The sequence below is a fragment of the Anabas testudineus genome, chromosome 23 (genome assembly GCF_900324465.2).
Source record: "Anabas testudineus chromosome 23, fAnaTes1.2, whole genome shotgun sequence".
NCBI classification, from domain to species: domain Eukaryota; kingdom Metazoa; phylum Chordata; class Actinopteri; order Anabantiformes; family Anabantidae; genus Anabas; species Anabas testudineus.
This window is the reverse complement of record NC_046631.1, coordinates 1,542,259-1,569,019: the sequence shown is the minus strand read 5'-3', so window position 1 is coordinate 1,569,019 and position 26,761 is coordinate 1,542,259. Positions and strand designations below refer to the sequence as shown.

Below are 26,761 nucleotides of genomic sequence, written 5' to 3'. Positions count from 1 at the left end.
AGATATGCAAAAAACAGAGCAAGCCTGAATATATCAAGGTCTCAATTCTGTTTAGTGATCGGTTTGGTTTGCACAACATCATCTTCTACTGTGTCATGTTCAGAGACGGATAGAGGAGAACAAGTTATTGGATGATGACTGAATAGACCTGCTGAGTACTGGCACCCAAAGGGGCCAAAAAAAAAAAAAACAACAACACAGTGTTGTGTTGGAATTTAAAAAAAAGAAAAATGTAGATTTGTTTCCCCATGTGATAAAACAATCGTAATGAGTGTCTCTCCAATATTTAGTATTTTACATTGTACTAGAGAAGAGGTCAGTCAGTACAGATGTGCTCTGGATTTAGACCCCCCTCTCTTGATCTGCAGTCTGAAATCAAGGAGCTGTTTTAGAAAGTTGGACTTTACAATATAGTGTATAATGTCTACTTCCACTTTTGGGTTTATTTTTGGATCATTAGCAGTGTTGAATGGAAAATCTCTGTATAAATCTATATATGATCTACAGCTTGATAAATGAAGTCAAATATTCTAATAGTCTAAAAAAAAAGGGTGAGATGGGGGGGATGCTCATTTATTTTATTTTATTTTTCAATAGGTGAGAAGCTAAGGTTGGGGTCTGGTCAAGGTGAAGGGAAACACATAGAGACAGGGGAACACACAAACGGAGAGAAGGAGCTCTCCGTCTTTCCTGCCACCCCTCCCCTCCCACCGTGCTCCTCCTCACTGTACCCTCACCGGGAAACACGGTGGGCAGGACAGCTCCGACAGAGAGAGAGAGAGAGAGAGAGAGAGAGAGAGAGAGAGAGAGAGCAGATCCGTCTACGACGCTCCACCGGTGCACCTCGGGGTGCCAATTCGAACTGACCGGCGCGTCTCGCAGAGCGCACACACACCGTCCTCCCGCTACATCCATCACCAGAGCAGCCTCACTGCCGCCGACAGCAGGAGCCGGTAAGTTGAATCCTCTCCATCATCTGGGTGCATTTACACGGCTTTGTGTGTTTCTTTTTTTTTTTTTTTTTTTATCTTCTTCTTCTCGTGCATGTGTAAAACCGGAGCAGAGGTTTGGCGCTGCGTAAATCCAGGCTTCATGTCACAGTCGCGTCTCGATGTAGCGGAACGCTTTGCATGTTAGATCGGATTCCAAGCAGGGGCGCAATCCAAAAAGGGCAAAACGTCTCCGAGCGCGGGACAGACTGGGAGAGGCAGCAGCCGCGGCTTCCAAACACCCGGCGCGCCTCGGCAGGAGCCAGTTGGCCGCAGCATGTCGGACCAAATGGCTGAAAAGTTTGATTATAGTTCAGTGAAACAGAGCGCGCATGCTGTGCAGAGAAACTCCTGCAACATGTAGTACACTGAAGCTGAACAGTGACAGGAGGGGGGGGGGATTTAAAGTTGGCAACAACTATCTGCCTGCACCCCACATTTCTTATTTCTTTTATTGTGTCTGTCTTCATCATGTTTGACAGAGCTGCACACACTCAGGCTGAACCCCACTCAGATGCACTTTAATCTCCCTATGTGTGTGTGTGTGTGTGTGTGTGTGTTGTGTGTGCGTGTAAATGAGCAGAGAAGATGGACACAGTTGAAAAAATGACGGCTACATGTTAGATATGAGAGTGTCCTCAAGAGGAGAGCGCATCAGTCAGAGCAGCGGGGTACAGTACAGTATCTGTGCTGCTGCTGCTGCTGCTGCCGGGGGCTTGTTCTCCTCTCTTCTCAATGGATGGATTAGATTACGGATCAAGCTATAGGGGACCTTTTTAAAATCAGGGGTGCCTAAACTGCCGTAGTAGTCTCCCTGAGGCTGCTTCACATTGATACCATGCACAATAAATGTCCACAGTGTGCACTGCGTGGATTACTTGTTGAGTTTGACTATCAGATATCTGTGAGGCCGCGTTCTGTCTCCTTCAAGGACATGTAATGCGTTCATTCTGTTTGTTGCATTTCCACAGAAGCTACAATGAACCCTGATGTAAAGTGTAATGTCATTTTAAAACCGAGGTCGTCATCATCTGCACCTGTAAAAAAAGAAGAAAAAAAAAAAAGGTGCATACATTCTTTAGTGTGTCCGAGGCCTTTCTGCTGTTTGTCTCACGGCTTGCCGAGGTGAAAGTCAAATTACATCAACTGCACCAACTTTACCACCGTTGTAAACATCCTGCCTTTAGCATAGGAACCAGTTGTGCTTTGTTTCAAATGTATGGAAACCGCCGAATTGAACTTCACGTCTCAACGTTTATTGTTTTTTATTATTATGCAATCGAGACTGTTCTTCGTCTCTGTGAATGTCTAAGTTTTATATTTAGAAGCAAATTCAGCTTAATCTAAGAAACTTATATACATTATAAGCTGTAATAATGACTTGATTGAATGTAATTGTGAGAGTTCTCTCAACTCCTTATACTCAGTTTTATCCCTGCACATTTAAAATCCCCCTGCCCCAGTGGGAACAGCTAACCATGATGCTTTTGTACTGAATCTGCTACTGAAAGTGTCTCCAATTTAAATGAAGGTGGCATAAATGTATCATGCATCAACTACCAAAGCAGTGGAGTTTCAGACCTGCAGCCTGCAATGGTGTAGAAAAGTGCATCTGAGCGCAGGGTGTTACACTCGCTCAGCGTTGCTGTCTCACACGGGCAGTGTGAGGGACTGTCACTGTCACAGCCATGACAACAGAAACACATTTAAATACGCGCGTATGGGCCCCCCCCCCCCCCCGAGCACACATCACTCTACGTGCTCCTGAAACACATCCACAGCCGAGCATGCTGGGATTCGCCCCCTTGACGAACAACCGCGGTTGTGAAGTGTGAAAGTGTGTATCTGTCACGTCAGTGTGCTGTCGGCGTGTGTGAGGCTGCAGAGTGAATGAGGGAATCGAGATGTCGTGCCGACATCGCGCGGCAGTCCAGGTGGACTTTGCCAAAGCTGCCTGTCCCCCCCCCCCCCCCCCACAACCACCCACATTATCACCTCCGTCTCCCAGCATCCCCGTCATCTCACAGGCTCTGCTCTCTCCCAGCAGTCGGCACAGCCTTTGGAAAAAAAAACGAGCTGCAGAGCTGAATCGGAGCCTTAATGGGTGACACGCCTGTGAAGAGCTCACAAAAAACATGATTTGATATTTCAGAAATGACAAAAACTGCTCATGTTGTCCTGTGCATCCTTGACACAAAAAGAAATCCATCTTTTTGGTTTATTTATTTATTTTGGCATTACACCCTTTCATTATTTACTACGTCTGTAGCAGATTTACAACAATATCCTTTTTTCACGTTGGCTGATTTAAATGATTCATATAAACATAATGCTATGTATCATACCCGGACAATTATATTTGTAATATGTGCTACAGTTGTGATCGTGTATCGATAAATAAAACGCAACTTGTCCTTTTTATTCGCACAGAGGATTAAAAAAACAATGTGATCCGTCAGGCCTTCTGTGAAAGACGAGAATCGAATAATCAGCGGGAGACTGTTTCCCAGTTGAGGGCTAATAAATATTAAGTGAACTGTCATCAGACGATGAGAGATATATCTGAGTGTTAAAAAACAAACTTTAAACGAGTTCTCTACCTCACTGGTAACCATTACCATAACCATCACTGTTATTGTGAAATAATGTCAAAAACTGTTCTCGTTGTATTTGTTGAAAATTAATTTAAACTCGTGATGTGCTCTGTTGTGTTTCTCAGGTGCAGAGGAGCTGAAGAAGGAGAAGGAGGAGGTGATGGTGTCTCCTCAGTTTAAAGTGACTGTGAGCTCAGTGAGGGTTTGAGTCTGTCAACGTCCTCTCTTCAGTCCCGCCTGCCCTAAACCAATAAGTACAGTACTTGCTCTTCTCCACTTGCTCTGCGCCAGCCACCCCCCCAAGGCACCATGGCTTTTACCCTGTCCGAGATCATGGCGGCAAGGCGGCAGCAGTCGCAGGCTCAGCCACACGCCCAGAGAGGCGGCAGGACGGCGGTGGAGGTGGACGAGTACAGCACCAACCCCACTCAGGCCTTCACTTTCTACAACATCAACCAGGGACGCTTCCAGCCGCCTCACGTCCACATGTGAGTAGGAGCATATCCGCATTCATTTTTTTTTTTTTTTGCCGGCTCACATGCACGTATACATCTGCTTTCCCACTTCCCCTCATCTGTGTGTCTCTCTTGTGGTTGGAGGAGGAGGAGGAGGAAGCAGAGCTGGTGGTTGTCGTACCTGAAGCGGCGCTCACTAAAGTGGGCCACGGTTATTCACCAGCTCCGCACTCCCCCCCTGGAGACCCCGTGGATGTGCACACTCGCTAGAAGTCCCACAGGACTGTGCTCTTTTTCTATATCTGCGCTTTATTCTTTTTCCATCTCTGCACATTTCTCTTTCTGTCTCTCTCTCAGCGCCGTGCTTTCATTATGGCCCCTCGCTCTCGCTTCTTGATTCCTCATCTGCCTCAGTCTGTGGGGATCTTTTTTTTTTTTTTTTTTCCCAGATACTAATTCAAACTTCTTTCGTTGTCAGCCTCGTACCACAGAAACACTGCGTACATTGCTGACTCTCTTTCACCAAGCACTGCAGTTACCCCCTTTTTCCTGTCCTCTCTGCCTCAACTTCTGTTCTCTTACTTTTCTCAGGGTGGACCCGATGCCTCACGACGCGCCCAAGCCACCCGGCTACACCCGATTCGTGTGCATCTCGGACACTCACTCCAGGACCGATGCCATCCAGATGCCGTACGGGGACGTGTTCATCCATGCTGGAGACTTCACCGAGCTGGGGCTGCCCTCCGAAGTCAAGAAGTTCAACGACTGGCTAGGTCAGCATCTCTCAAAGTTGTTGCTGTGTGCTCCAGAGCAGGTCAGGGACCTGGTTTCTGTAACTAGGTCCTCCTGTGACAAGCTACTAAAAAGGCTAGGGTCAGAGCCAGGCTAAATTTACTCACACTGAGCATGATACTTAATGTTTTTAAGGATGCTGTGCACATAGAGAATAAAAACCTGACTTTCCTTTACAGACGGCCATTTTCCAAAGCACGGCATATGTTGCTAAATTGATTTCCCCGAATCCCTGAAAACATCTCTTCTCTTTCTTTCTTGTGAGTTCAAGGATGCTCTGAGAACATCAGGAACCTGAAGTCAAACTCTGAATAGTATCTTTTTTTTTTTAAAATGTACACAGTGACAGGATTTCACAGTCTGCCTATTGTTTGTCTTCTGTATTCAATTTTCTGACAACAGAACTTATGAATGCAACACTTTGTGACTGCTGATTCTTGATTCTTTGAGCGGTTCCTTGAACACATCACAAAGGGGAGTGCTTTTTTTAAAACAGTTGCTAAAGCTCACAACTTTAGCAAAAAGGATAAAGTTGACCGAATGTTCGCTTTGATGGACAGGAAAGTTAATTTTCCGAGCCTGCTGAAATAAATGAGTACCAGCAGCTGACTGGAGCTGTTGTGCTTTGGGTAGTAATCCAAACACAGCCTATTGTGCATATATATAACCTGCAGCACGGCCCTTGATGTGTGATGTGGCGCAGTGGGAGTCTGGTTTGTGTTACTCTTCTTTCAGCTCTGACAGAGGCTGCACAGACGTTCCAGCCCCAGTTTAACAGTCACAGCAGCCGCATAGTCTCTACCTTCTAAACAGGAACGACACAAGCAAACCACTGCGACAAACATGCACAGGAGTACATTGTTTAATTTTTTTGAACTTCATTTAATTAAATCTTCTTTTTAAATGTCTTACATGCATTTTGTACCTGAAGTGGAAAAGGACTAGGAATCACATGCACCTTAACCTCTAGGCACCACTTCAAACCACACTGATACTTATAGCTGCAGCTATATCACACGACTTTACACCTCTAATTGTTGCATTAGTGTTTTATCATTTGCATCAATTGCAAAGTTCCCTTTCTATGGGCTTTTTCACTATGCTCGCTGCAGCTCTGTGCAGCTCTTGTGTTGCTTAAAGTGCCAGAACTATGTGTGTGAGCGCATGTTGCATTGCTTGTTCAACAGCTGTGAATTAGACTACACGTCTTTAAGGTTCTGAATCCTTCGGATGTGCTTGACTTCACAGTTAATAGATATATTGACTACTGTACTGTAAGTTGCTTAGGAAAAAATGCAGAAAACTCAATTTTATTTTACATACTACACAGTAACATGATGATATGTTTGGACTGGTAAATGTATCTACCTGATTAAGTCCAGCTGTCATTTTCTTGTAGCTCCGTTTTCTGTCTCCTCCACCTACTGGAGGAGTGTTGTTTGTCTTGTGATGAGGTTGATGAGAGCAGAATTTGTGGATTTGTCACAGACGCACTGTAACACAAAACCATTTCTTAAAGGACGGTGAAATATGAAATAATGCCCCTGTGGCAGCAGACACCTCTTACCATAATAGTGAATGGTGTACCGTGCCTTTATAGTCACATGGTTATCATTATGAAACTATGAGGGTTTGGGTTCATCTAAAGGGAAGAAGAAAACCCAACAGCCCCGCTTGGGCAGCACTAGACGACAGTGGTAAAGAAAAACATCCAGCAGAATCAGACTTAGGGTGGGCGGCCATCTGCCTTGACCGGTTGGGGTGAGTTTAAAAAGAGGGGGGTGAAAAGAACACTGGGCAGGTTAGTAGGACCAGTAACTGCACTCTTGAGATATACAGCTCAGGGGCTGAGGAGACCTGCAGATCTAGGCAGAGGGTTAAAGGGTTCATTAGCAGTAAGTGGAACCCTGTCCATGTGCAGTAGATGGAAAACTGTGTGTGGGTTAACTCCCCACAAGTTTCTGCAGCTCATTTCTTGCCTTTTGTTGAGGAGAAGCGCTTTCCAGAGTTCAGTCTTGTTTCGCCTCACCAGCCTCGCTCTTATCTCCGCACTTGGTTGGGTGTAGCAAGTGAAAGTCTTATCATCGCCACGTGAAATCTGGAATGAAATGACCTCGCACGAGAAAAAAGGGAAAGGCTGCCTGTGAATTGTACAACAGTTTGAGCGAGCAGAGCGGCTCTGCTATCATCTCCGCCATCGTCACTGTCGTCGGCATCATCAGCAGCAGCACCACCGGCACAAACCTCCCCAGGAACAGCACATGCCTGTTAACGGGTGCGCAGGCCTTTGTGTTTTCTGTTCCTCTCTTTTTACGAAGGGGAGCACAAAGTAGGGGGGGGGGAGATGAGGGGAGAACTTCTTGTCCTTCCCCTCCTCACTGGCTCACTCAGAAAGACACACACACACACACACATACACACACATGCAATCTGCAGGGAGTGCGAGCTGCAAATCCGCTAGCCCCGCACTCCAGCCGCGAGAAAGGCGACGGGAGAGACGGGAAAGAAAAGATAAACCGAGCCAAACACGCCTGCTGCTGCCTCTGAAGTCAGCCTCTCCTCTCTCCAGCCCGTCCTCCTCTCCTTCCCTGCAACTCTGCCATCTCGTCTGCTCGTAGCCTATAAATATTTATACGCCGGATATTCCTATTCTCTCTGTCTCTCACACACACACACACACACACACCCCATCTCATTTTGTAGATGAATGTAGCTCCTGCTGTTTAGTGTGTGCTGAGCAGATTTACTGAGAGATCAGGTGTAGCACGTTCAGTTCAGAGGAGCCTCTGTGCAAACGGAGCTGCGGTCAGGTAACGCCATCTGCTCCCAAACTTTCTGCTCTTTCATCTTTTCCTGCCTTTTCTCACACTCACTCTATGCTTCTACTTCCCTGTTCTGTCTTTTTTCCCTCCCTCTATCATTCCTCCTTATTCAAACTCATGGTCTTCCTCCATCACTTCCCATTTTCCTCGTTTCCCTATGTGCACACTCTTCAAACGTGTCTCCCGTTTCACTCCTCTCCCTCTGGCTCCCTCTCACTCGGTGGCAGCTCTCGACGATTCTTCTCTCGGCTCGTATTTTTAGCAGGAAGTCGGAGCCGGCTCTCGGGGGCCGCTGGCAGCCGCTCAAGGCTTTGTCAGGGATGGTGAACGCTGCAGGAGAAGGGGGTGGGGGGGTGGGGAATGAAGAGGCAGGAGATGACATTCATGCAGGGAGAAAGGAAGGAGTTGGAGAAAGAGGAAATGACAGGAAAGGAGAGGAGTACGGTGGAGAGGAGGGGACACGGGCCACATTTCTCCCCAGATGAAAGCTGCCTCACCTGGGTAAACTCACAGTTCAGGCTGATGCCAAACTTCTGCCCTCTGTTGTCATGGTGATCCGTGCAGGTCCAGCTGCCAATCACTGGATGAACACAAGCCAGTTTTGCTGTAGTTTACCCCCCCCCAACACACACACACACACACACACACACTTTTTGCTCTTTACATGTCTCACCTTGTGCTCTTCTGTGGAAGTGTTCAGTATTTCTTTTACAGTTTCATCACATTTTATAGGCTAATTTAATTCTCCAGTACATCAAAACAATAATTAAGATAAAAATCAACAATGAAAACAATGCTGAAGGCCTGATTCACGTAGTTTTAATTATCAGTTAATAGATTATTAAAGAAAATAACGACTTTTTATTCAATTTTGTAACATATCTTTGCATATATTTATCAATAATATAATTTAGAACATTAACAATTAGTTTGACAATAAGATAGAGAACGCACAATAGCATTACTCAAAAGACGATATTTCAAATAAACAAAAGACAAAAAGATTTCACAAAAGTAAAATAAAAAACACTACAACCAAAGATTTTTCTCTTTTATTCTATTGTGCTTTGCACCTGAGGGCCACCGTACAAACATACAAGAGCACTTCCCTGTTGATATAATGCATGAGGTCAATATTAAACTTAAAATATTTGGACAGCATTAGGTTCTGTGCAGGATCTGTGTGAATTTTAATCTGTTTGAATGCACGTTGTGTAGTGTGAGGGGCTGTGCTGGTTCAAAAGGTCGACTGTAAGTGCTGTGGAGGCTGAATGCTCAGGGCAGGTGAGAAGAAAGACATACAAGACAAACTCAGACAGAGAGAGGTTAGTGAGGGCGGGAGGCAGACCTGGAGCTGGTGAGCTGCAGCAGTTGAGTCCAATTGTCTCCAATAATGGCCTCTTTGATCACACTTTCAGCTGCGCGCTGCGCGTTTGGATCAAGCCCACGCCAGCGAGCGTCCACGTGGATTTCGTAGGCAGAGGCGTCGCTGCCTCCTTTCGAGTGTTTGCGTGTTTGTTTGTGCGCCTCCTGGCCTCGTTTGGAAGACTTGAGTGGCGTCTCTGTTCATGCCGTGTGATGGCGTGAGGCTGGCGGAGCAGAGCAGGAAACGCTGGTGCAGCAGAGAAGGCTGTGTTTAAATATGGATCTGGTTGTGCTTCAGAGTCGACTCCGGGGGGTCACGAGGGGAGCAACTTTAATTCTTAAAGGCTCTGTTCTCCCGCTCTTTTTTTTTTTTTTTTCTTTTCTTCTGTCTGACGTGAATCCACGGATGCTTTACTGCCAACACACAGTAAAAGCAAAGGCAGATCAATGAACAGCCAAGTGATCGGTGCTGCCTTCACGCTTTCCCTCCATCTGAGGGAACAATTCATCTCTTTTATGAGCTTTATTCGTGAGGGGAATCCAGGTGAAAACAACATCCTTTATAGTTTGGGAATATTCCGCTGCTTTATTTAACATCCTCCACCTGTGGACTTGAATGTTAAACCTGCTCCTCCAGACACAGCAGTTACGATGGAGGAGTTGTGCCCAGTTAGATGATTTTTAATGCAGTTTGACACCTGGTTGCAAAGTGAACCTACTGTGAATCCAAACGTCACAGACCTCCATCCTTCATGAACGATCAAGGTGAAATCTTTTCAGAGACACCTGTCAAAGCCTAAAGTGTAAAACTGATTTTGAGTATTTTTCACGCCTCACAAACGCTAAAAGAACAAGACTGCTCGCCTCAGTGTCGGGCGAGGTTGCAGAAAACCCGGCGTTAATTACTCGTCTACACATTCAGCAGATATGGAGAAACCACATCACCTCTCTCTCTCTCTCTCACTCTCTCTCTCTCTGTCTCTGACTCAGTGTGGCGAGGTCTCCAGCCTTTAGCATCACTGCTGCACCTCTTTATTTAGCGCCTGCTCCACTCTGTTCCCCTTTACTGCTGAATAATAGATAAGTGACAGCCATGATGCGATTGCCGTGCAGGCACTTTAAATGCGAATGTGTGTGTGTGTGTGTGTTGGTTGTTTTTTTTTTTTCTTTGCCCAGGAGGTGGAAAGTGTCTCTAACTCTGCACCTACCTTTGCATCCATGTGTGTCGTGTGTGTTTATATGTGGGTATGTGATTGTGATGCCCCTCTACCTTCATCTTGGACCTCGTCAGCTTTCGTCCTCCTGGCTTGTTCTGTTTAGATCGGCAACAGCGAGGGCATTAAACTTTCATGGCTGCTATCTTTTCCTGGCCTGCTCTTCTTCTATCTTCCTTCACTCCTTTCCTTCCATCTTTGCACTTGCCCTCCCCTTCCATTCATTTGCTTCCTTCTCTAAACCTTATTTGTTCTTGATTTCTTGATTTCTCCTTTCTTTCCATCCTTCCCACCCCCCATCACCACCCTCTCTTATGTTTACCCAGCATGAGTGGTGCTGGAGGAGAGCATAACAAGGAGATCTGACGCTTCTTTATGGATTTTTACATTGGGAAACTCGACAGAATTTTCAAGTGACTGTAAATTTAAGCAAACTGTTTCCCATCTGTCCCTCACTGCTTTTGTGTCTTCTATTTGCACACTTGAAACACTGCCTTCCTGCTCTTGCGTAGGGGTATATGTGTGTGTGAGGGAGGGGGGAGAAGCTACAACGAGATGTAAAAGTGGTCCTTTCCTTTCTTTGTTCTTTACCACCAAGTTCAGAAGTTAATAATGGGTCAGCATCCATGCATGTAATTCACTGCATGCAAACTGTTGCTGAAGCCACATCAGCCGTCTGCTGCAAACTAGAACAGACAGCAAGACTTAAACAAAGAGCAGAGGGGGAGTCAGATGTGAATCAGTTAGTCTGCGTGCAGCTGTAGGCATCAAACACTTTTTCATCCCGCCGTTTAGCAGCCGAGCTCTGCAAGCAGAGACCTCGCTCACGCGAAGCCTCAAAAATCAAACACAGGAACGCACACAAATATCAAGAGGTGCATCGGCAGAGCAGCAGCGGTGCTGCAGCCAAATGTGATGCCACAGCGGAGTTTTAAACTTTTTTCCGCTGCTCTGTTTTCATTTAAACGCGTGAAATTGAATGTTCCGTTTCCAGAAAGCTGGAGAAACAGATTAAAAACAGAGAAGGATCAACAGTGAAACAGGAGGCGCCTACATTTCCCATAATGCATCTAATAGCATAGACTCTCTTTACCTGGTAAATCACAAGCTGAGCGCTGGTGGCTCTACTCTTTCTCAAACTGAGAAAGACATCCTTATTACCTGGTTCCTGTCTAATGAAAGGGTCTGACGCTCTACTGAACCGAAGCTGACTCAAGGGTCCATTTAGGATTCAGGGATGAACTGATTAGATGTTGGAGGTCAAAGGTTAAGGTCATTGTGACCATCACATTGTGAATGCTTCATCTTAGGGAAAGCCTTAAGGGAATTTCATTGCTTCTGGGATAAAGGTTAACTTGGGCTAATTGATGAACTGATTAGACTATAAGAATAGCAAAAGCTCTCTATAGGCACTAAACTGTGAGGTCATTTAGCAAAACTATATTAAATGGACTGTGAAATACTTGTGCACACATTTACATTTCTGCCTCAAAGATCTGTAATGGTGATTGTCTGCCTTTTCAAAACTTGCTTAGAAAATCTCAGCGTGCTAAATCAACATCCAAGCATTTTCCCTGCAGAAAACTGCCATTAGCATTTAGCTCAAATCGCTTTTGAACCTCACAGAACAACTACGATGGCTGCAGAGTGTTTTCCTTTAAATTTTATTATGGTCTGGCAGCATAATTGGAATGCAAATGCCTGTTTATACATGCTTATGCATGCACAAGCTGATTGCAAAGAGGCTTCTAACTTCATGAGTGGATGTTGGGGTATCCATATGATGGTAGCATAGCTTTGACAAGAACAGAAAAATAAATCGGCGGACAAGGGTTGTGGTTTAACATCGGTTGAACGTGGCTTTAGTAGAAACCCGTTTTTTTAAAAGAAGGAGGCAGACATGGAGCAGATGGCGAGTGGCCAGTGGTTTAATTCATCAGCATTCATCGGAAAAGCTCGCGTCGCCGCTTCTGAAAGTTGCAGCTTAATCTTCAGCCTCATTATCCTGGAGGCGACGTCGTCACACCGAACGTGGAAGTGGAGCAGACAGAGGATGAAAGAGACAGAGATGGAGTGTAGGAGAGAGAGAAAGAGAAGAGAGAGACCACCTACGAGGCCGCTTGATGATGCGCTGTATCTGTCTTTGTCACCACTTTTGTGTGTGTGTGTGTGTGTGTGTGTGTGTAATGCATTATGTTCAGTGAGGACATTGTGAAGTGCTAGGAGGTGCTGCTGTACGCAGATAAAATGTGTGTTTTGGATGCGTGGCTCAGTAGGTGGTGTTTGTGTACGCTGCCTCATAATTGCTGGCTGTCTTTGTTTTGCGTCTGCTTGTATGAGTGTGTGTGTGTGTGTATGAGTGTGTGTGTGCGTATGATGAGACGCGGCGGTGTGTGGGTGGTGAGTTAAATGAAACGAGTGAGTATTAAATTTAAGCTGAGGTGGGAAGGCAGAAGTCTTGCTGCGCCTCTTCCTCCATCATCCATCTCCACCGTCATGCATGTCTATCCCTTACTCACCTCTCCTTCGCTTCCTCCTCTCCTTCATGTGACACATTACTTTCCTGCCTTAGCGTCGTCCGTCCTTCTCCACACACACACACACACACACACACACACACACACACACACACACACACACGCCGTAAAGGCATTAGGACTGATCCGAGCTGAGTCTTTGAACATCCAGCGCTGGTGTTTTTGAAGCTTCTTGTCTGAATGATTGCGTTTCTGTTTTTATGCACGGACAGATAAAGCCCGCGCTGCTCGGCTGTAATCTCGCTGTGTTCTATACATAAAGAAGACGTACATACAAGCTGTGGGGCATGAAGACGCAAACATGCAGACGCTTACAGTATGGGCTTGAAAACACCCCCACACACACACACACACACACACACAGGCTTGTACTTAACTGTACAGTGACAGGACAGTTGTCCAAACCCATCAAATAGAGCTTTAAAATAGTTTAGTGCATTGAAAAATGTTAACATGACATGTTTGGTTTGATGCTATAGGGTTATACAATTTGTCTTTTCCTTTCATTTTAAATTTAGCAGAGCGTTCTGGCTCCTGCATGCTGCACACATGCATTCACTCACAGTGACACACACACACACACACACACACTGTTATTAATTTAATCATTTTTGAATTGGCAGGAAATATCTGGCCCCCTATTCTCTGCAACTGCACACACACACTCGCAGACGTCCTAAACACACGCACACACACTTTGGTATTAAGTTATTTGGCATGACGCTTTGGCTACTAGCTTTTGGTATCTACACACACACACACACACACTTAGACTTAGGCATTAACTTTGTCTTGGCAGGCAGGAAATTTCAGTTTTTTTGGTGTGTGTGTTTCTGAATGCGCACAAACGCACACACATGTGAGAGCGCATACACACGCGTGCACACACAATGGGCAGTAATCCCCCCCTGTACATGCCAGAGCTTTGGGCAGAGCAGGGATTTTCCTCTTCAAAGAGCAGACCACCCATCGCTGTGTCGGAACAATGGTGGCCGAACTCCGGAAGATTTCCTGTGTTGGCGGTGTTGGTGGAGTCCACACATACAGAAGGATAGCCTTGTATTGTGTATAGACACACACACACACACACACACGTTCATATGCATTTACACATTAAGCATTATACTTGTGCACAGACCCCCAGGATCATGTACAGGCTGCATTCACAAACATTTACACACACACACTTGCAAAGGTCGCCCTGTGGTTCTCATGGGAGGATAGAAGTTTTTGTGGTGACAGACAGACAGATAGCAATCTGAGATACGTGTAACGACAGGGGAGGGGGCGCAGGCTTTTGACGAAAGAGCAGTAATAGAAGCAGAAGCAGAGAGGGATGAAGAAGTCCAGCTGTTTCCACTCCTGGAAGATTTCAGCCCCCCCCGTTGTCCTCACTTGCTAACTTTGTTACCTTTCAGACGTGGCTGTCTGCCCTGTGCCACCGCCGAGTCATTCACAGACTAATTCAAAGCAGCCTTTTTCAGTCCAAAGACAAAAGATGGCGAGGCGACAAACAGTGTGTTGAGGGGCATTGTTGCTGCAAAATGTTTTGATGCCCCCTCCCACCACCCTTTCTTCCACACACACACACACACACACACACACACACCTCTTTTCTTCTCTGCCTTTTGTCAGAGAAACAACAAATTCATTCTCATTTGTCGGAGGAATTGTCTATTTGGGATTGATTTGTTCTTTCGGAGACATGCGCAGTGACGACACTGTATTGTTGCATTTCTTTTCTCTATTTTTTTGAATTATTATTTTTATATCGACAGACACGAGTCGGCCGGGGGACAGAGAATTACAATAAACACATCCACACGCTCAGATTCCACGTGTTACCTTCTCCTAGTTGGTATTCACACCTCGTCATTTTAGCAGCGTTTTTTCCAGAGGAAACGCTCCGAAAATTCATCCATGAAATTGAAATTTAATTCTGCTAAGTACGAGCATGTGCGTGTGTATGTGTGTGTGTGTGTGTGTGCGTGTGTGGGTATTTGTGTCCAGCTGGTGGAGTTTTATATTTCTCCTTGAGATTTATTTCTCTCAGTTTACAGTTGGACGTCAAACTTTACGGGCGAAAAAACTGCTCGCGCTGCAGATTTTCTGAGTAGACATAGCATTTGTTTGTTAGAGAATGTAGGAGCGTTTGTTTTGCCTTACTTGTCTCCCTCAAGCTGGATATATTTCCTTCCCTTACTTATTTTTGCCATTTATGCAGTCTTAGCTCCAGCCTTCACAGGCTGAGACGACAAGCCGAACTAGTCTCCAGGTAGATGCTGTGCGCCCGCGCGGCCACTTGGCTCCTCACCCTGGTCAGCTTTTTACTTTCAGGAGCTATCACAGTCGTCATTAAAGCAGCGGAGAACACGCGTGCTTGATATATTTGCAGCTTTCTGCGAAGACTAGAAAAAGAAACACTTGCGATGAACGATTACAAAATCAATTCCAGCTCCTTGTTAAAGCTGCAAAGTTTTTCAGTTCACATGATCAATAGATCGGATGAGTGTGTGCAAATTTGTAAAAGGACGCAAAGTCTTTTTTCTTTGCTTTGATTTTTCTTATGTTTGGTCGTGTTTCAGGCAGAGATATGTGTAAATAAGAAAAATCGAACCCACTACATAGCTGCCAAACAAAGTTAGCTGGCGAAACATTAAGTAGCAGCACTACTGTGTGTAGTACAGTTGGTAGAGCAGCATCTATAGAGCCCCAAGGACGGTGGTTTAACTCCTGGCCACATGTCGAGCTCCACACACTTACTTATTTACTTTTTCATGCTTTTTTGGGAACAGTTAAAAACACAGCTCCTTACCTTTGTGTGCTTTGCGTAAGAAAGCTGATATGTGCTCAGCTGTTCCGCAAGCACCGGCAGCAAGTCAATCAGAGATGATCAGATTTAGATTTTGGAAGCGCAGCATTGCTTCCTGGGTTTACCCAGAGGCAGTTGAGCGAAACAGCACTTCAGAAAAAAAGGGAACGGAAACATCTTTTCATTGTGCGTCCGCGCGTCTTTGTGAAGGTGCGGCCCCTCGTTTATTGGGGCTTTTTTGGTGTCTGCTGCTTGACAACTAAACACAAGCCCTTCCGCCAAACAAATGAGAGCGAGTGTTGGAGAGAGAGAGGGGGGCGGCCCCGGGGCCCAAACTGCAGAGACGGGCACTCTCTGACAGCTGCTTTCATCTTGTTATTATTCCTCTTTCACACTCAAGGATTTTTGGTCTTCCTAAAAGTATTTCTGTCGCTCTCTCCTTCCTCTCCTCTCCCTCATGCTGTCCCACCCCCCTCTACTTATTCTTTCTTTCTGTCACCAGGCTGTGATTGGCTGTTATGACAGAGCAATCGCCGGGCTGTCAGCCTCTTCTAAAGCTCAGTTTAATTACTCCTTTTCACTAACGTGACATGTTCATGCACAGATGCATGCAAACTCACACGCATGTGGGGAAAGTCAATCACAAACACGCGTGCTGACACACAAACTGATGCTCAGCTGCAAAAAAAAAAAAAAAAAAAACCTATTGTGACTGAACTCTCCGTCAGCCACTCTACCTGACAAAGCAGACCCTAAGATGTTTGTCAGTGTTGGCTCAGCTTTGAAAACATCATGTAGGCTTACGAAGGGGCCGGGCGCTCCTGGATGTGATGGGGCCCCGATCAATCGCGCTCCCCGCTGCGCCAGGCTCTGAATGGCCAATTAAAGCCATTGAGATTGAGGAGAGAATGTGAGGCGTTTGATTAGAGGAGGATGATGAAAGGGGAAAAAGGAAAGAGATGCAGCCGCAGTCGGCGTAGTCTGTAAATGTTTAATATTCTGCATCGTAAACTTCACAGCGATCACTCTCCCTGCCTTTTTTCCCTCCCTCATCGCTCCTCCAGATAAAGATTCCCTGACGGATGTGTTCAGTTCTGCTTCCATAAGACTGCGGTGCACTGGGTTGAGACCTTGACTGATGGAGGGAAGCTGAGACAGATGTACAGATTTTCGAGAAGCGGAGGGGGGAAACAATGAAAAAGCCTTGTCGCATGTGAATGCCAAGCCGTCTGGGATGGGCTTTATGTCGTCCTCAATTTTCTTTCCCCCTCCCCTCCCTGTCTTCATTTAGTTTCTCTCAATCCTTCCACTACTTCCTATGTTTCCCTATGTCTGTCAGCCCCGGTCCATACTCTATGTTTCATCTAATTTTGCCTTGTCCCTACAATTCCCCATTTACACCAATATGCTCTATTTCCTTCTCTTCTTTCCCAAACTTTCCCCCCTTCTTTACCTCCACTCCTCTCTCTCTCTCTCCTCTGCTAGGTACCCTACCGTATGACATCAAGATAGTAATCGCTGGAAACCACGAGTTGACCTTTGACCAGGAGTTTATGGCTGACCTGATCAAGCAGGACTTCTACTACTTCCCCTCAGCCTCCAAGCTGAAGCCGGAGAATTACGAGAACGTCCAGTCGCTGCTCACTAACTGCATCTACCTGCAGGATTCAGAGGTCACCGTGCGGGGCTTCAGGATCTACGGCTCCCCCTGGTGAGTAACCACTACTATTGCACTGCTCATAAAGGGATGAATGGCCAGTGAAACCTCTTTATAGCTGATTCAGGTGGCATTGGTGAATTCAAATTTCTAAGACTAAGACTGCTTGCATGCTGCTGCACTGATGTGATTTGGGGTTTTTTTTTTTTTTCAAACAGAACATTTGCCACAATTGAGCACAACCAAGTCCTGAACACAATTCCCTTGAAAGGTCAAAATGTACAGACCATGTATTCCTGCACTGCATCATTTGATGCCCATGTAGCACACACCAGGCATGATGTACAGACACATTTGCTTTGAGCTGGGAAATGAGGCAATGGTACATTAGCCTTTGCATAAAAAACAAATCTCTAGTCTTCACATGTGTTGCCCCATGTGAATTTTATTTGAGTGATGCTATTATTTGTTAGTGATAGCAAGTGGGACAGCTTAGCTCATGTACATACTGTATTGTGAAGAACTTCAGTTAATCCTCTAAGCCAGTTCAAGGGATCTAGATACTGCATGTGAGGGTTGGGAGTTTTGAAAGGACTCAATTATAATCCCAGATATGAGTAATGCAAAGGGAAGAAATGTAAGAAAAACAAGAAACAAACTAGGAAACAAGGTGACAACAATAAATGACAGTGAACACAATAGTAATAATAGTGACATTGACATACTTTATTGATCCCCTTGTGGGCGCTACTACAGGGTTTTGTCCAAGGACACGTCAACAGATAACTAAGAGGAACTGGGAATAAAGTTTCTTTTGTTGGGATAGGCGTTACCCCTGTAGTGGCTGGTTAGTGTAGTGGTAACATCACCGCCTCCCATGTGGGAGACTGGGGTTCAAATCCCAGCTATGGCTACCTCCAGTAGGGGTCCTTAGGCAAGACCTCCTCACGCTGCCCTGCCTACCCTTGTAACTTGTAATGACTTGTAAGTCGCTTTGGATAAAAGCGTCTGCTAAATGACTGTAATGTAATGTAATGTACCCCTGAGTAGAGCATGCAAGAGGCAGGACGTGACATGACGTTTGTTCGCACGTTGAAGCAGGTTGTTTTATGTATGTTACCCCAGTGTCCTGAAGAAACACACTTTCTGGCCCTGTTGGGCCTAATGTATTTGCACGCAGGCTCAATCAGACATTACTCTGACTTTGTACTAGGGAACTCTGCAACAGTCAACAACAACACTTCTGGTGCTCGAGCACCACTGTCCAACCTTCCCCTGCGCTTCCAGCCTGATTGTTTGAACACATCTGATCCAGATAATCAGCAGTGGATAGTTGGAAAACAAGCGGGACAGTGGCCCTTGAGGACCAGAATTGGTCAGCCCTGCTTTAGGGCAAATGTCTATGTGACCGAAGTGTCTAAGAAACCAATGCGACTCAATGTAATGTGGTAGAAACACAACTGTGTGTGTGTATTTTTGTGCCTGATTCCTTAGGGCAGTGTTTGAGTGTGTGTGCGTGCCCCCAGTGCTGGGTAATTGGTTTGCAGTGATAGCAGGGTCCCCTGAGTTTATTGCTCAGTCCACTGCAGAGACCTGCCTGAGGTGGACCAGGAGGCAGATGGAGAGAAAAAAAAGAAAAGAGAGGGGGGAGAAAAGTGAGAGAACCCATGGAGGGCAGGAGACAAAGGACCTGGCCTGGGCTGGCATAATGGGCACATGAGGTGACAAGTGTGTGTGTGTCTGTGTGTGAGAGCGATCCAAATGAGGGAAGGGGCCAACTGGGAAGCACACAGCGTCAGAGTACCTTTGCAGAGGAGAGAGAGAGAGAGAGGAAGACGTAGAATTAAGGTAAGTGGGCCGTGAAACCAGCTGGATGGAGGGATGGAGAAAAAGAAGTGATGAACACAGTAGCAGACAACGAGAGGAGGAGACAGACAGCGGCGCAAACTGCCTGAGAAGCGGTGACAGCCTAACGGAGTGTGAGGGTCAGTTGCATCAGAGGCAGGAGGAGTGTACGGACGAGTGAGAAATGTTTGTGTGGCGAAATGTCCAAACCGAAACGTAACCTGGATAAATGGAGCCTATAGGGGAGAGTGAGAGAATGCTGTAAGCGAAGGCCACCACTCCTTCACCGCCTGCTGGCACCTACAGCAGAGGATAGGTTAAAGAGTGCAGGCTGAAAGGGGACGGGTCGTAAGACAGACATGAAGACACAGAGGGCCAATTAGACAGATAGACAGACAGACAGAGCCTCAGGGTGTGTTCCTGCAGCTCAGAGAAGCTCCAGGGGGATTCTTCACACACTCATCTCCCATCGTCCACTCTTTCCTCCTCCATATATCCTTCTCTGCTCCTTTACATTCATCCTTCTTTCCTTACACAGTCCTGTCATTGTTGCATTCAACTATCGCAACTCCCCTTCCGCTCCATTTGCTGTTTACTGTATCTCCACCCGTCTTTCCTCTTGAAAGTCCAGTTGAAATGCAATATTACATCATCAGGTTTGTTGCTGCTGGTTGCGACAGTGGTGTCTGGCATCTCCCACCGTGGAGCTGTCACTGCCAGCAAAACCTGTGGCTTGTCACTGCTGGCTGTGCCGGATGAGCTGTAGACAAAGTAGTGAATCCAGATAGTCAGAGCAGGCAGGGTTGTCCATTCAAGTACTGTGTGCACTTTCTGATGAGGCGTTCATGTGGCCATGTCAATCTAGTCATTTGAGTGCTGTTTTGGCCATTTTGCAGAAACTTTTTATTAAATATGTATCTAAAACACCTCACCAGTCCATGCCAACACATTTCTGGGCTTCACACTGGTCTGACCAGACAAAATACATGTGGATCGTATAAAAAACAATACTTTGTAGCTTGGAATTAACATCAATAGTTGAAGCTGATACACAGCCGTGGCCAAAAGTTTTGAGAATGACACAAATAATAATTTTCATTTCAAGTCTGCTGCCTCAGTCTTGTCAGTAAAAGCCTTTGACACTTATGAAATGCTTGCAATTATACTTCATTGTAACATCTGACAAAAAGATCTCAACACTGAGGCTGCAAACTAAAATGAAAATTAATGTTTGTGTCATTCTCAAAACTTTTGGCCACGGTTGTACAGCAATCTGCTGTTTAGTGAAGAGATGTTGGAAGTTACCAAAGGATAACAGGCCAGTCAAAATGACCCCAAGAGTGCAACAAACACTCATTAATGAGGTAAAGAAGCAACCCAGAGAGACAGCCAAAGATTTGAAGGCATCATTGGAACTGGCTAACATCTGTGTTCTTGAGTCTACAGTAGGAAAACATTGAACTAACAGGGTGTCCATGGCAGGACACCATAAAGAAAACCATTGCTTACTAAAGAGAACATTGCTGCACGCCTGAAGTTCGCCAAAGAGCACATTGACACTCCACAGCGAGTTGGCAAAATGTTTTGTGGACTGATGAGTGACTGAAATTAAGATTGAAAAAAATATTTGGAAAGAACGCACAGCACTGCATTTGATGTAAAAAGTCGCAAAGTATGGTGAGGGAAACATCATGAATTGGGCCTGCTTCGCTGCATCAGGGCCTGGCCAGCTTGCAGTCCAAAGAATATGACAGAGCTAAAGCAGTTCTGCAGGAAGAATGGGCTAAAATTCCTCCTGAACAATGTGCAGGTGTGAAATCTAATTTAAAAAAATATATATAATAATGTTACCAATAAGTGACATATTTAAACATAAAGTGTAATTAACATACAGTAGAAATCTAAGCTAAGAAAACAATCTGTCCCTCTCTAATTGGTTCCTTCTTCGTTTCTGTCTGTCGCCTCCTCTTCTTCTCCATCACATTTTCTGCCACTGTATTCTCTACTTCCATCTTTCTCCATCCCTCAATCCATCATGCTTCATGGCCCGTTTACTTGTTCCCACTGCTATCCCTTCACTCACTATGCCTTCCTCTCCTTTCGCTCTCTGTATCTCCTTTTGCAGAGGTAGGCTGATGATGCGTTCACGCAGACTTTAACTGTGAAAAACATAAAAGACAGCCCTTGTTGTTCAGGAGAATGGGGGCGTGTGCTTACACGGCAGGGGGGTGAGGGGGGCAGCACCACAGGGGGCTCCACCAGAATGACGCAATGCCGTGTGAATTATGGTAAATTTAAAGAACTGGTCACTGGGAGTTAACACCAACTTGCACAAATTAGAAATTAAACACATTTGGCAGAATATCTATTATAATCTGTGACCATCAGCACACACATGTAACTCCATCAAGCAGAAGAGGCACCATCTAGTGGCTTACACCCACTGCAGTACATTACAGGACACTTCCTAGCTGTTATGTACTGCACATGCTTGTCTTCTGCACTGGTTAATATAAATCCTGTACAAATATAACTATTAGCAGCGTGTATTTTTTATCATAATTCAGTCACAAGCGTGCTCTACACTATGAATTCATCATGAGTGCCATCATAGCAAGGGTAAAATCGACACAATATCTCTCGACACTGCAAGATTCTTCACTTTAACCTATGCATGCTATTTTTAAGTGCACCAAACCAGAAAGCCGGATGCAAAAAAACACAGCATACACATAAAAACTATTACAATAATTAAGTGTATGAAGTGAAAATACTAAGTGTAGCTAAGCTTTGATTAATTTGCTAAATAAATGCAGTCCAAGTCAGAATGTTTTCCCGAAATAACAATAAACAACAGAAGCTATAAGCAATGAATGAAAAATGGTCTGTAGCTATATTTAGGCTACCATTTTTATGGGATGTCATCTTTCTAAACCGCTCTCTCAATAAGCTTTTAGGACTTATTTTTCTAACACAGTGAAAAAATAAGGATGCCAGTGGGGTGAAAGATGTCCAGTTGTGCCCTATGTATTATCCATTGTTCAAGTAATTTTTAGAAAATAAAGTGTAAAAATAAATCATCTCACTGCAGATGTGTTCACTAGTGGACACAGGGAAGGTTAGATTAGAAGATATTTCTTTTATGAATCATCAGCATATAATTACAATGAATGATTTACCTTTATTGATTAAAACTGGGCTACATCTTTCTATTACTGGACTGAATGCTGCCTTCAAAGTCTACTTTAGAAGTTAAATCTCCGCATAGAGAGTACATAATAGTTCCACCAGTTGGTATCACAGATCTTGGATGCTCAGCATCTGAGAACTCCTCTCTACTCATAATTTAGCAACTGAGATTCTCTGCGGCAGAAACCAATCTGGCAGTCTCAGCAGATGACATCTGAGTCATTATTAATAATAAGCTGCACGGCCGGGACACGCGGCTTTGCACATTCATGGCTCCGTGTTTCTACAAGCACAAACACAGTCATGAGTATGCGCTTCTTGCTCCGTGCAATTTATTCATCAGCAGCCAATTCAGAAACTCACGTCTGATAGTAAAGAGGGTGAAAATATCATCTTCTCTAACAAAAGCCTTCATCATAACGATTCAGACTTCTTTGAATATACTGTATGGCCTACAATCATTCTGCATTTTTCTGAACACAGTCCTGGCTTGTTAAGCATTTAATAGATTTCTTTTTGGCCAAAAGATATTTAAAACTACACAATCCTGCATGGCCACATTAACCTGACAGAAATCCCCAGGGCAAAAATGTGTTATCGGGCCTCTGGTGGCTCAGCTAAACACCTAAAACCACCCACAAAAGAACCAGCAATCTGAAATTTGAGTATCTATTTATGCCTATAGTCAGTTTCACTCCTTTTGGCACCAAAATGGCTGGTGTAATACTTATTTTTGCCTAAATGGTCAAAAATGTGCAAACAAAGTGCTTCAGTTGGATTTAGGTTCAAACACATGGTTTGGTTTAGGCACTAAATGCAACAGATAGTTTAACACTGGACTCCCGTGGTGTTTTGTCAACCCTCCATCCACCCCAACCTCCTCCTCAGAAACACTTTTGGGTCTAAATACTATGTTCACACTACCTGTTCAGACAATAATTCAGATGTTATCAATCAGAAATATAGGTCTAGACTTTCTTCAGCACTAGATTTGAGTCATGTAGACAGAAATAGCAAATTGTCACTACTTTCATTACTTTCAGGTGCAGATTAATCCACAGTTGGCTTTTGAAATTTATGACAACAGATTGGTGCATGCAGGACTAGTCATGGTGATGAAGCACCTTTTTCGTCCAGGTTAACAGTGTGGGCCACCAATGTGTTTTAATCAACAATATGCAAGAAGGGGCTTCCAGGCTATGAATTGCATATGCTACTTGTTTGTTTGAGACATTTTAGTAACTTTGGGTGTTTTTGTCTAAAAACAAATGCAGTATGACCACACTGGTCCTTTAAACAATTAGCCTATTTTTCACAGACATGTAGAGCCTTGATGTGAGACTATTTTGCTCGAGGGCCTCTGACAGATGCTTTAAATAATTGAATTTTAGGGAGCAGCCCTAATAACTTTGAAAATAATGGGGTTATGCACTTGTTTCCAAATCCTTAGGGGATGTTTTGTAGGGTCAAGATATACGTCTAACTAACTGTTCGTTGGTTTGGAGTTGTTGTCTTCGAGTACTGTCGGCTGAGTCATTGAGCATCAGGAAGAGATGGACAGCAAGAGGACATGCAGGGTGAAGACGATGAGACTGAAGGAAAGATGTGTCTATGCTTTTGGTACTAAAGGATTAAATCGCTTTAAATGTTTATAGTGAGGGTCTCTGAGGAATGTACGATAGGCAGGGGAATGGCTCATTCACACATGCAGACAGAAGGATGAGACAAAGTAGCGTGTTTGTTGATGGGGGATTTGTGCAGAGCGGCAGGGGAGAGAAAGCAGGAGACCCTTTTTTCTTCTTTAAATGAAATGTATCGCTCCCCACTGCTCCGTGTGGAATAATTAAGGACGGAGATGCAAAAGACTCCTTAATTAGATTTTTTAATTATTGAGGATTCACTTCTCCTTCTATAGTGGCCCAATTAAGAAAGCTCATCAAAAACTAAAGACATGAAGAGAGGCCGTTTTCTCCTTCTTCCTCCTCCTCCTCCTCCTCCTCCCTGTCCCCCTCTGTCTCGTCTTCCACCTCCCTCTCTTGACAGAAATGGACTACCTGTGCACTGTTTGATGGCTTGTCCTCGCTGATGAGCAGGAAATGGAAGGGACTCTCACCGACTTTAATTAACTTGCTTGTTTTCACAGCCCCACTGAAAGTAAAGGAGAAAGGAGGGAGTGCGGGGAGAGGGAGGGAGGGAAGGAGAGGTAAAATGCGGCAGTGGTGCACAGAGCTTTCCCTTCAATGATAATGAGTCTAATGATGGTGGAGATGGCATGAAGGTAATTTGACCTTCTTTCTCTTCTCTGAGCTTCGGCGGTTTGCTTTGTTCTCTTTCTGATGAGCGGGGACTTCACAGAAAGAGAAGTTTGAATGATGGGGGGGGAGAAAGAATGAATGAGTGACTAATCCAACTTCGTAAAAGACTTTACTGGCGCATGTTTTAGCCCATTAACTACAAATTGTGTTTGGTTTACATTACCAACCATTTCCCGAAGCTTTCTATCAGTTTTTAGACTGATTCCCTTCCTTCCAGGCAGCTATTGGTTTCACTTCAGCTGAGGATGCTTTGAAAATCAAGTTGCAGGTTGGGTTTGTTAGAGATGTTCTGAAGACACATAACAGCTGACGAAATGTTCAGAGCGAAACATATCTCGCAAAGGTTCAGTGTATTTCCCAACCGGCGGCTGCCTGGAAGGAAGCGGATGCGTTCGCATGCCGTCAGCAGTGGTGTAATGTATGTAGAGCGCGGAGTCAATGGGCTAGAACACGTTTCTCCTTCAGAGATGTACAGTTGGGAGTTCATGCTTTTCTGGGCCTTCTCACCAGAGCCCACACTAAATTAACATCCAATTCACTGTGAGACTCTCAAATCCCTCCTGGGCCCTGTCCTTTCGTCCCTCCCCTCCCCTTCCGTTCTCCATCCTACCATCCCTTCATTCCTCCATCTCCCACCTCCATCCCTGTAGCACTTCTATTCCCGCAGGACCCAAATAAAGTAGCCTACGAACACTGAACATTAATAAATGGGTACTTAGGGGGTTGGTAGAGGGAAAAAGAAAAAAAAATGGCCTACTTTAACACTTGTCATTTTCCCACCCTCCCTTATCTGCATCTTTACTCCCCCCCTCTCCCTTTTTTTTCTTGCTACTCCTCTCCAATTTCATCTTTTCCTCGCCGCCTAAGTGCTGCCAGTCTGGAGCCCTGTAGCTGAATAAACAGTTACAGAGGGAGGAAGAGCAGATGAGACGACATTTACTGTGTCGTTTCCCTGGAGGGATTTCTCTTTAAATTACCTGTTAAATGGCCTCCAGGGGCAGGACTTCAACGTGCAATGCTGCGTACGGCTGTGTGTGAGAGAGAGAGCGTGTGGATGTGCGTGTGCGCTTGTGGGTTATGGCACGCTACAGGGCATTTTCCACCATTTCACACATGCTTTCCCTCCTCAAAGCCATGTGGCATTGTCAAGGAAAAAAAAAAAACGGAATTAAAGTGATTCCATCCTTATGTTCCTCTTCGCCTCAGCCTCTCTGTTCTTCCCTCTACACACACCTCTTCTTCTTTTCATCTCACCCTGTTCATCATGTTTGACCACCAAGAGTCAGGGGAGTCAGAACGTGAAAGCGATTTTGTCTCATCGCCTCTTTTCCTCTTTTAAAACCGGGCAAATGAGACGATTCCGTCTCTCCAGCCTCGTTTATCGCCGCGATTTTGTGCACAAACAAATGCGTTCGCTGCGAAACAAGGCAGATTAGCTCAGATTGATCCACTTGCATCACAATGAGCCTTTCAAGCAAGATAAACGCGTTGATGCGCTGAAATTAAGGGACATTTCCTCACTTGTGTCTTAAAAGAAATGCTTAAAAACACACATTTGCATACACTTGCACTCATAATTCCAGGCATTATTGTGTTAGGAAGTGTTGTAATTTATTTTAAACAATGTTATTTTACCACGATGTCTACCGGCCTTAACACATCGCATAGAGCTGTTGGTTTTCTACAGTGTGTAGATGACAATGTGGTTAATTCTGTGAGTAGTGTGTTGGTTAAAGTGCTCTTTGCAGCCAGTGTCAGCTAAGTTTGCTTTGGAAGGAAAGAAGTTGTACAACCAAGGGTGCATGGATGTTCCTTAAAGGATTAAATGTGAGACAGCATCCACTGGTAAAGGAGGTTGGTATGCTCTAGCTGGTATGTCTCTATATTCTTATGGCTAAAGAGGTTAATGGCGACTTTAGCTTTGGTGTTCTATCAATTTACTTAGGGCCAATACATGCTTAGAGCAGAGGGTGGCGAAATACCCAGTAAATGTCCCAATTACATCATCATGACCAGCGCGAGGGCCCCACGTCGCTCCTCATTGGTCGGAACCCCGTACAAACCCCGTACAAACATTTAGCTTCGCCTGCTTTCTTCTCCTGTAACAAACCAAATTGCGCACTGCTGGTCCACAGCATCTGTTCCAGTGTCAGGGAGCAACAAACACAAACAAGA

The 26,761-nt window shown here is 45.0% G+C and overlaps 1 protein-coding gene across 2 annotated transcripts in view; it reads left to right on the top strand.

Moving 5' to 3' along the window:
• Window positions 1-832: 832 nt before the first annotated feature.
• Window positions 833-26,761, top strand: part of mpped1 (metallophosphoesterase domain containing 1) — a 46,208-nt gene continuing 20,279 nt past the window's right edge. The window contains exons 1-4 of one of the 2 annotated variants that reach the window (XM_026363557.1): window positions 833-953; window positions 3,709-4,071; window positions 4,630-4,811; window positions 17,066-17,291. In XM_026363557.1, the coding sequence (XP_026219342.1) occupies window positions 3,893-4,071; window positions 4,630-4,811; window positions 17,066-17,291 (587 nt within the window). In that variant the 5' untranslated portion in view covers window positions 833-953; window positions 3,709-3,892. Of the gene's footprint in view, window positions 954-3,708; window positions 4,072-4,629; window positions 4,812-17,065; window positions 17,292-26,761 lie in introns of those variants that run through there. The other variant, XM_026363559.1, reaches the window with a different exon arrangement.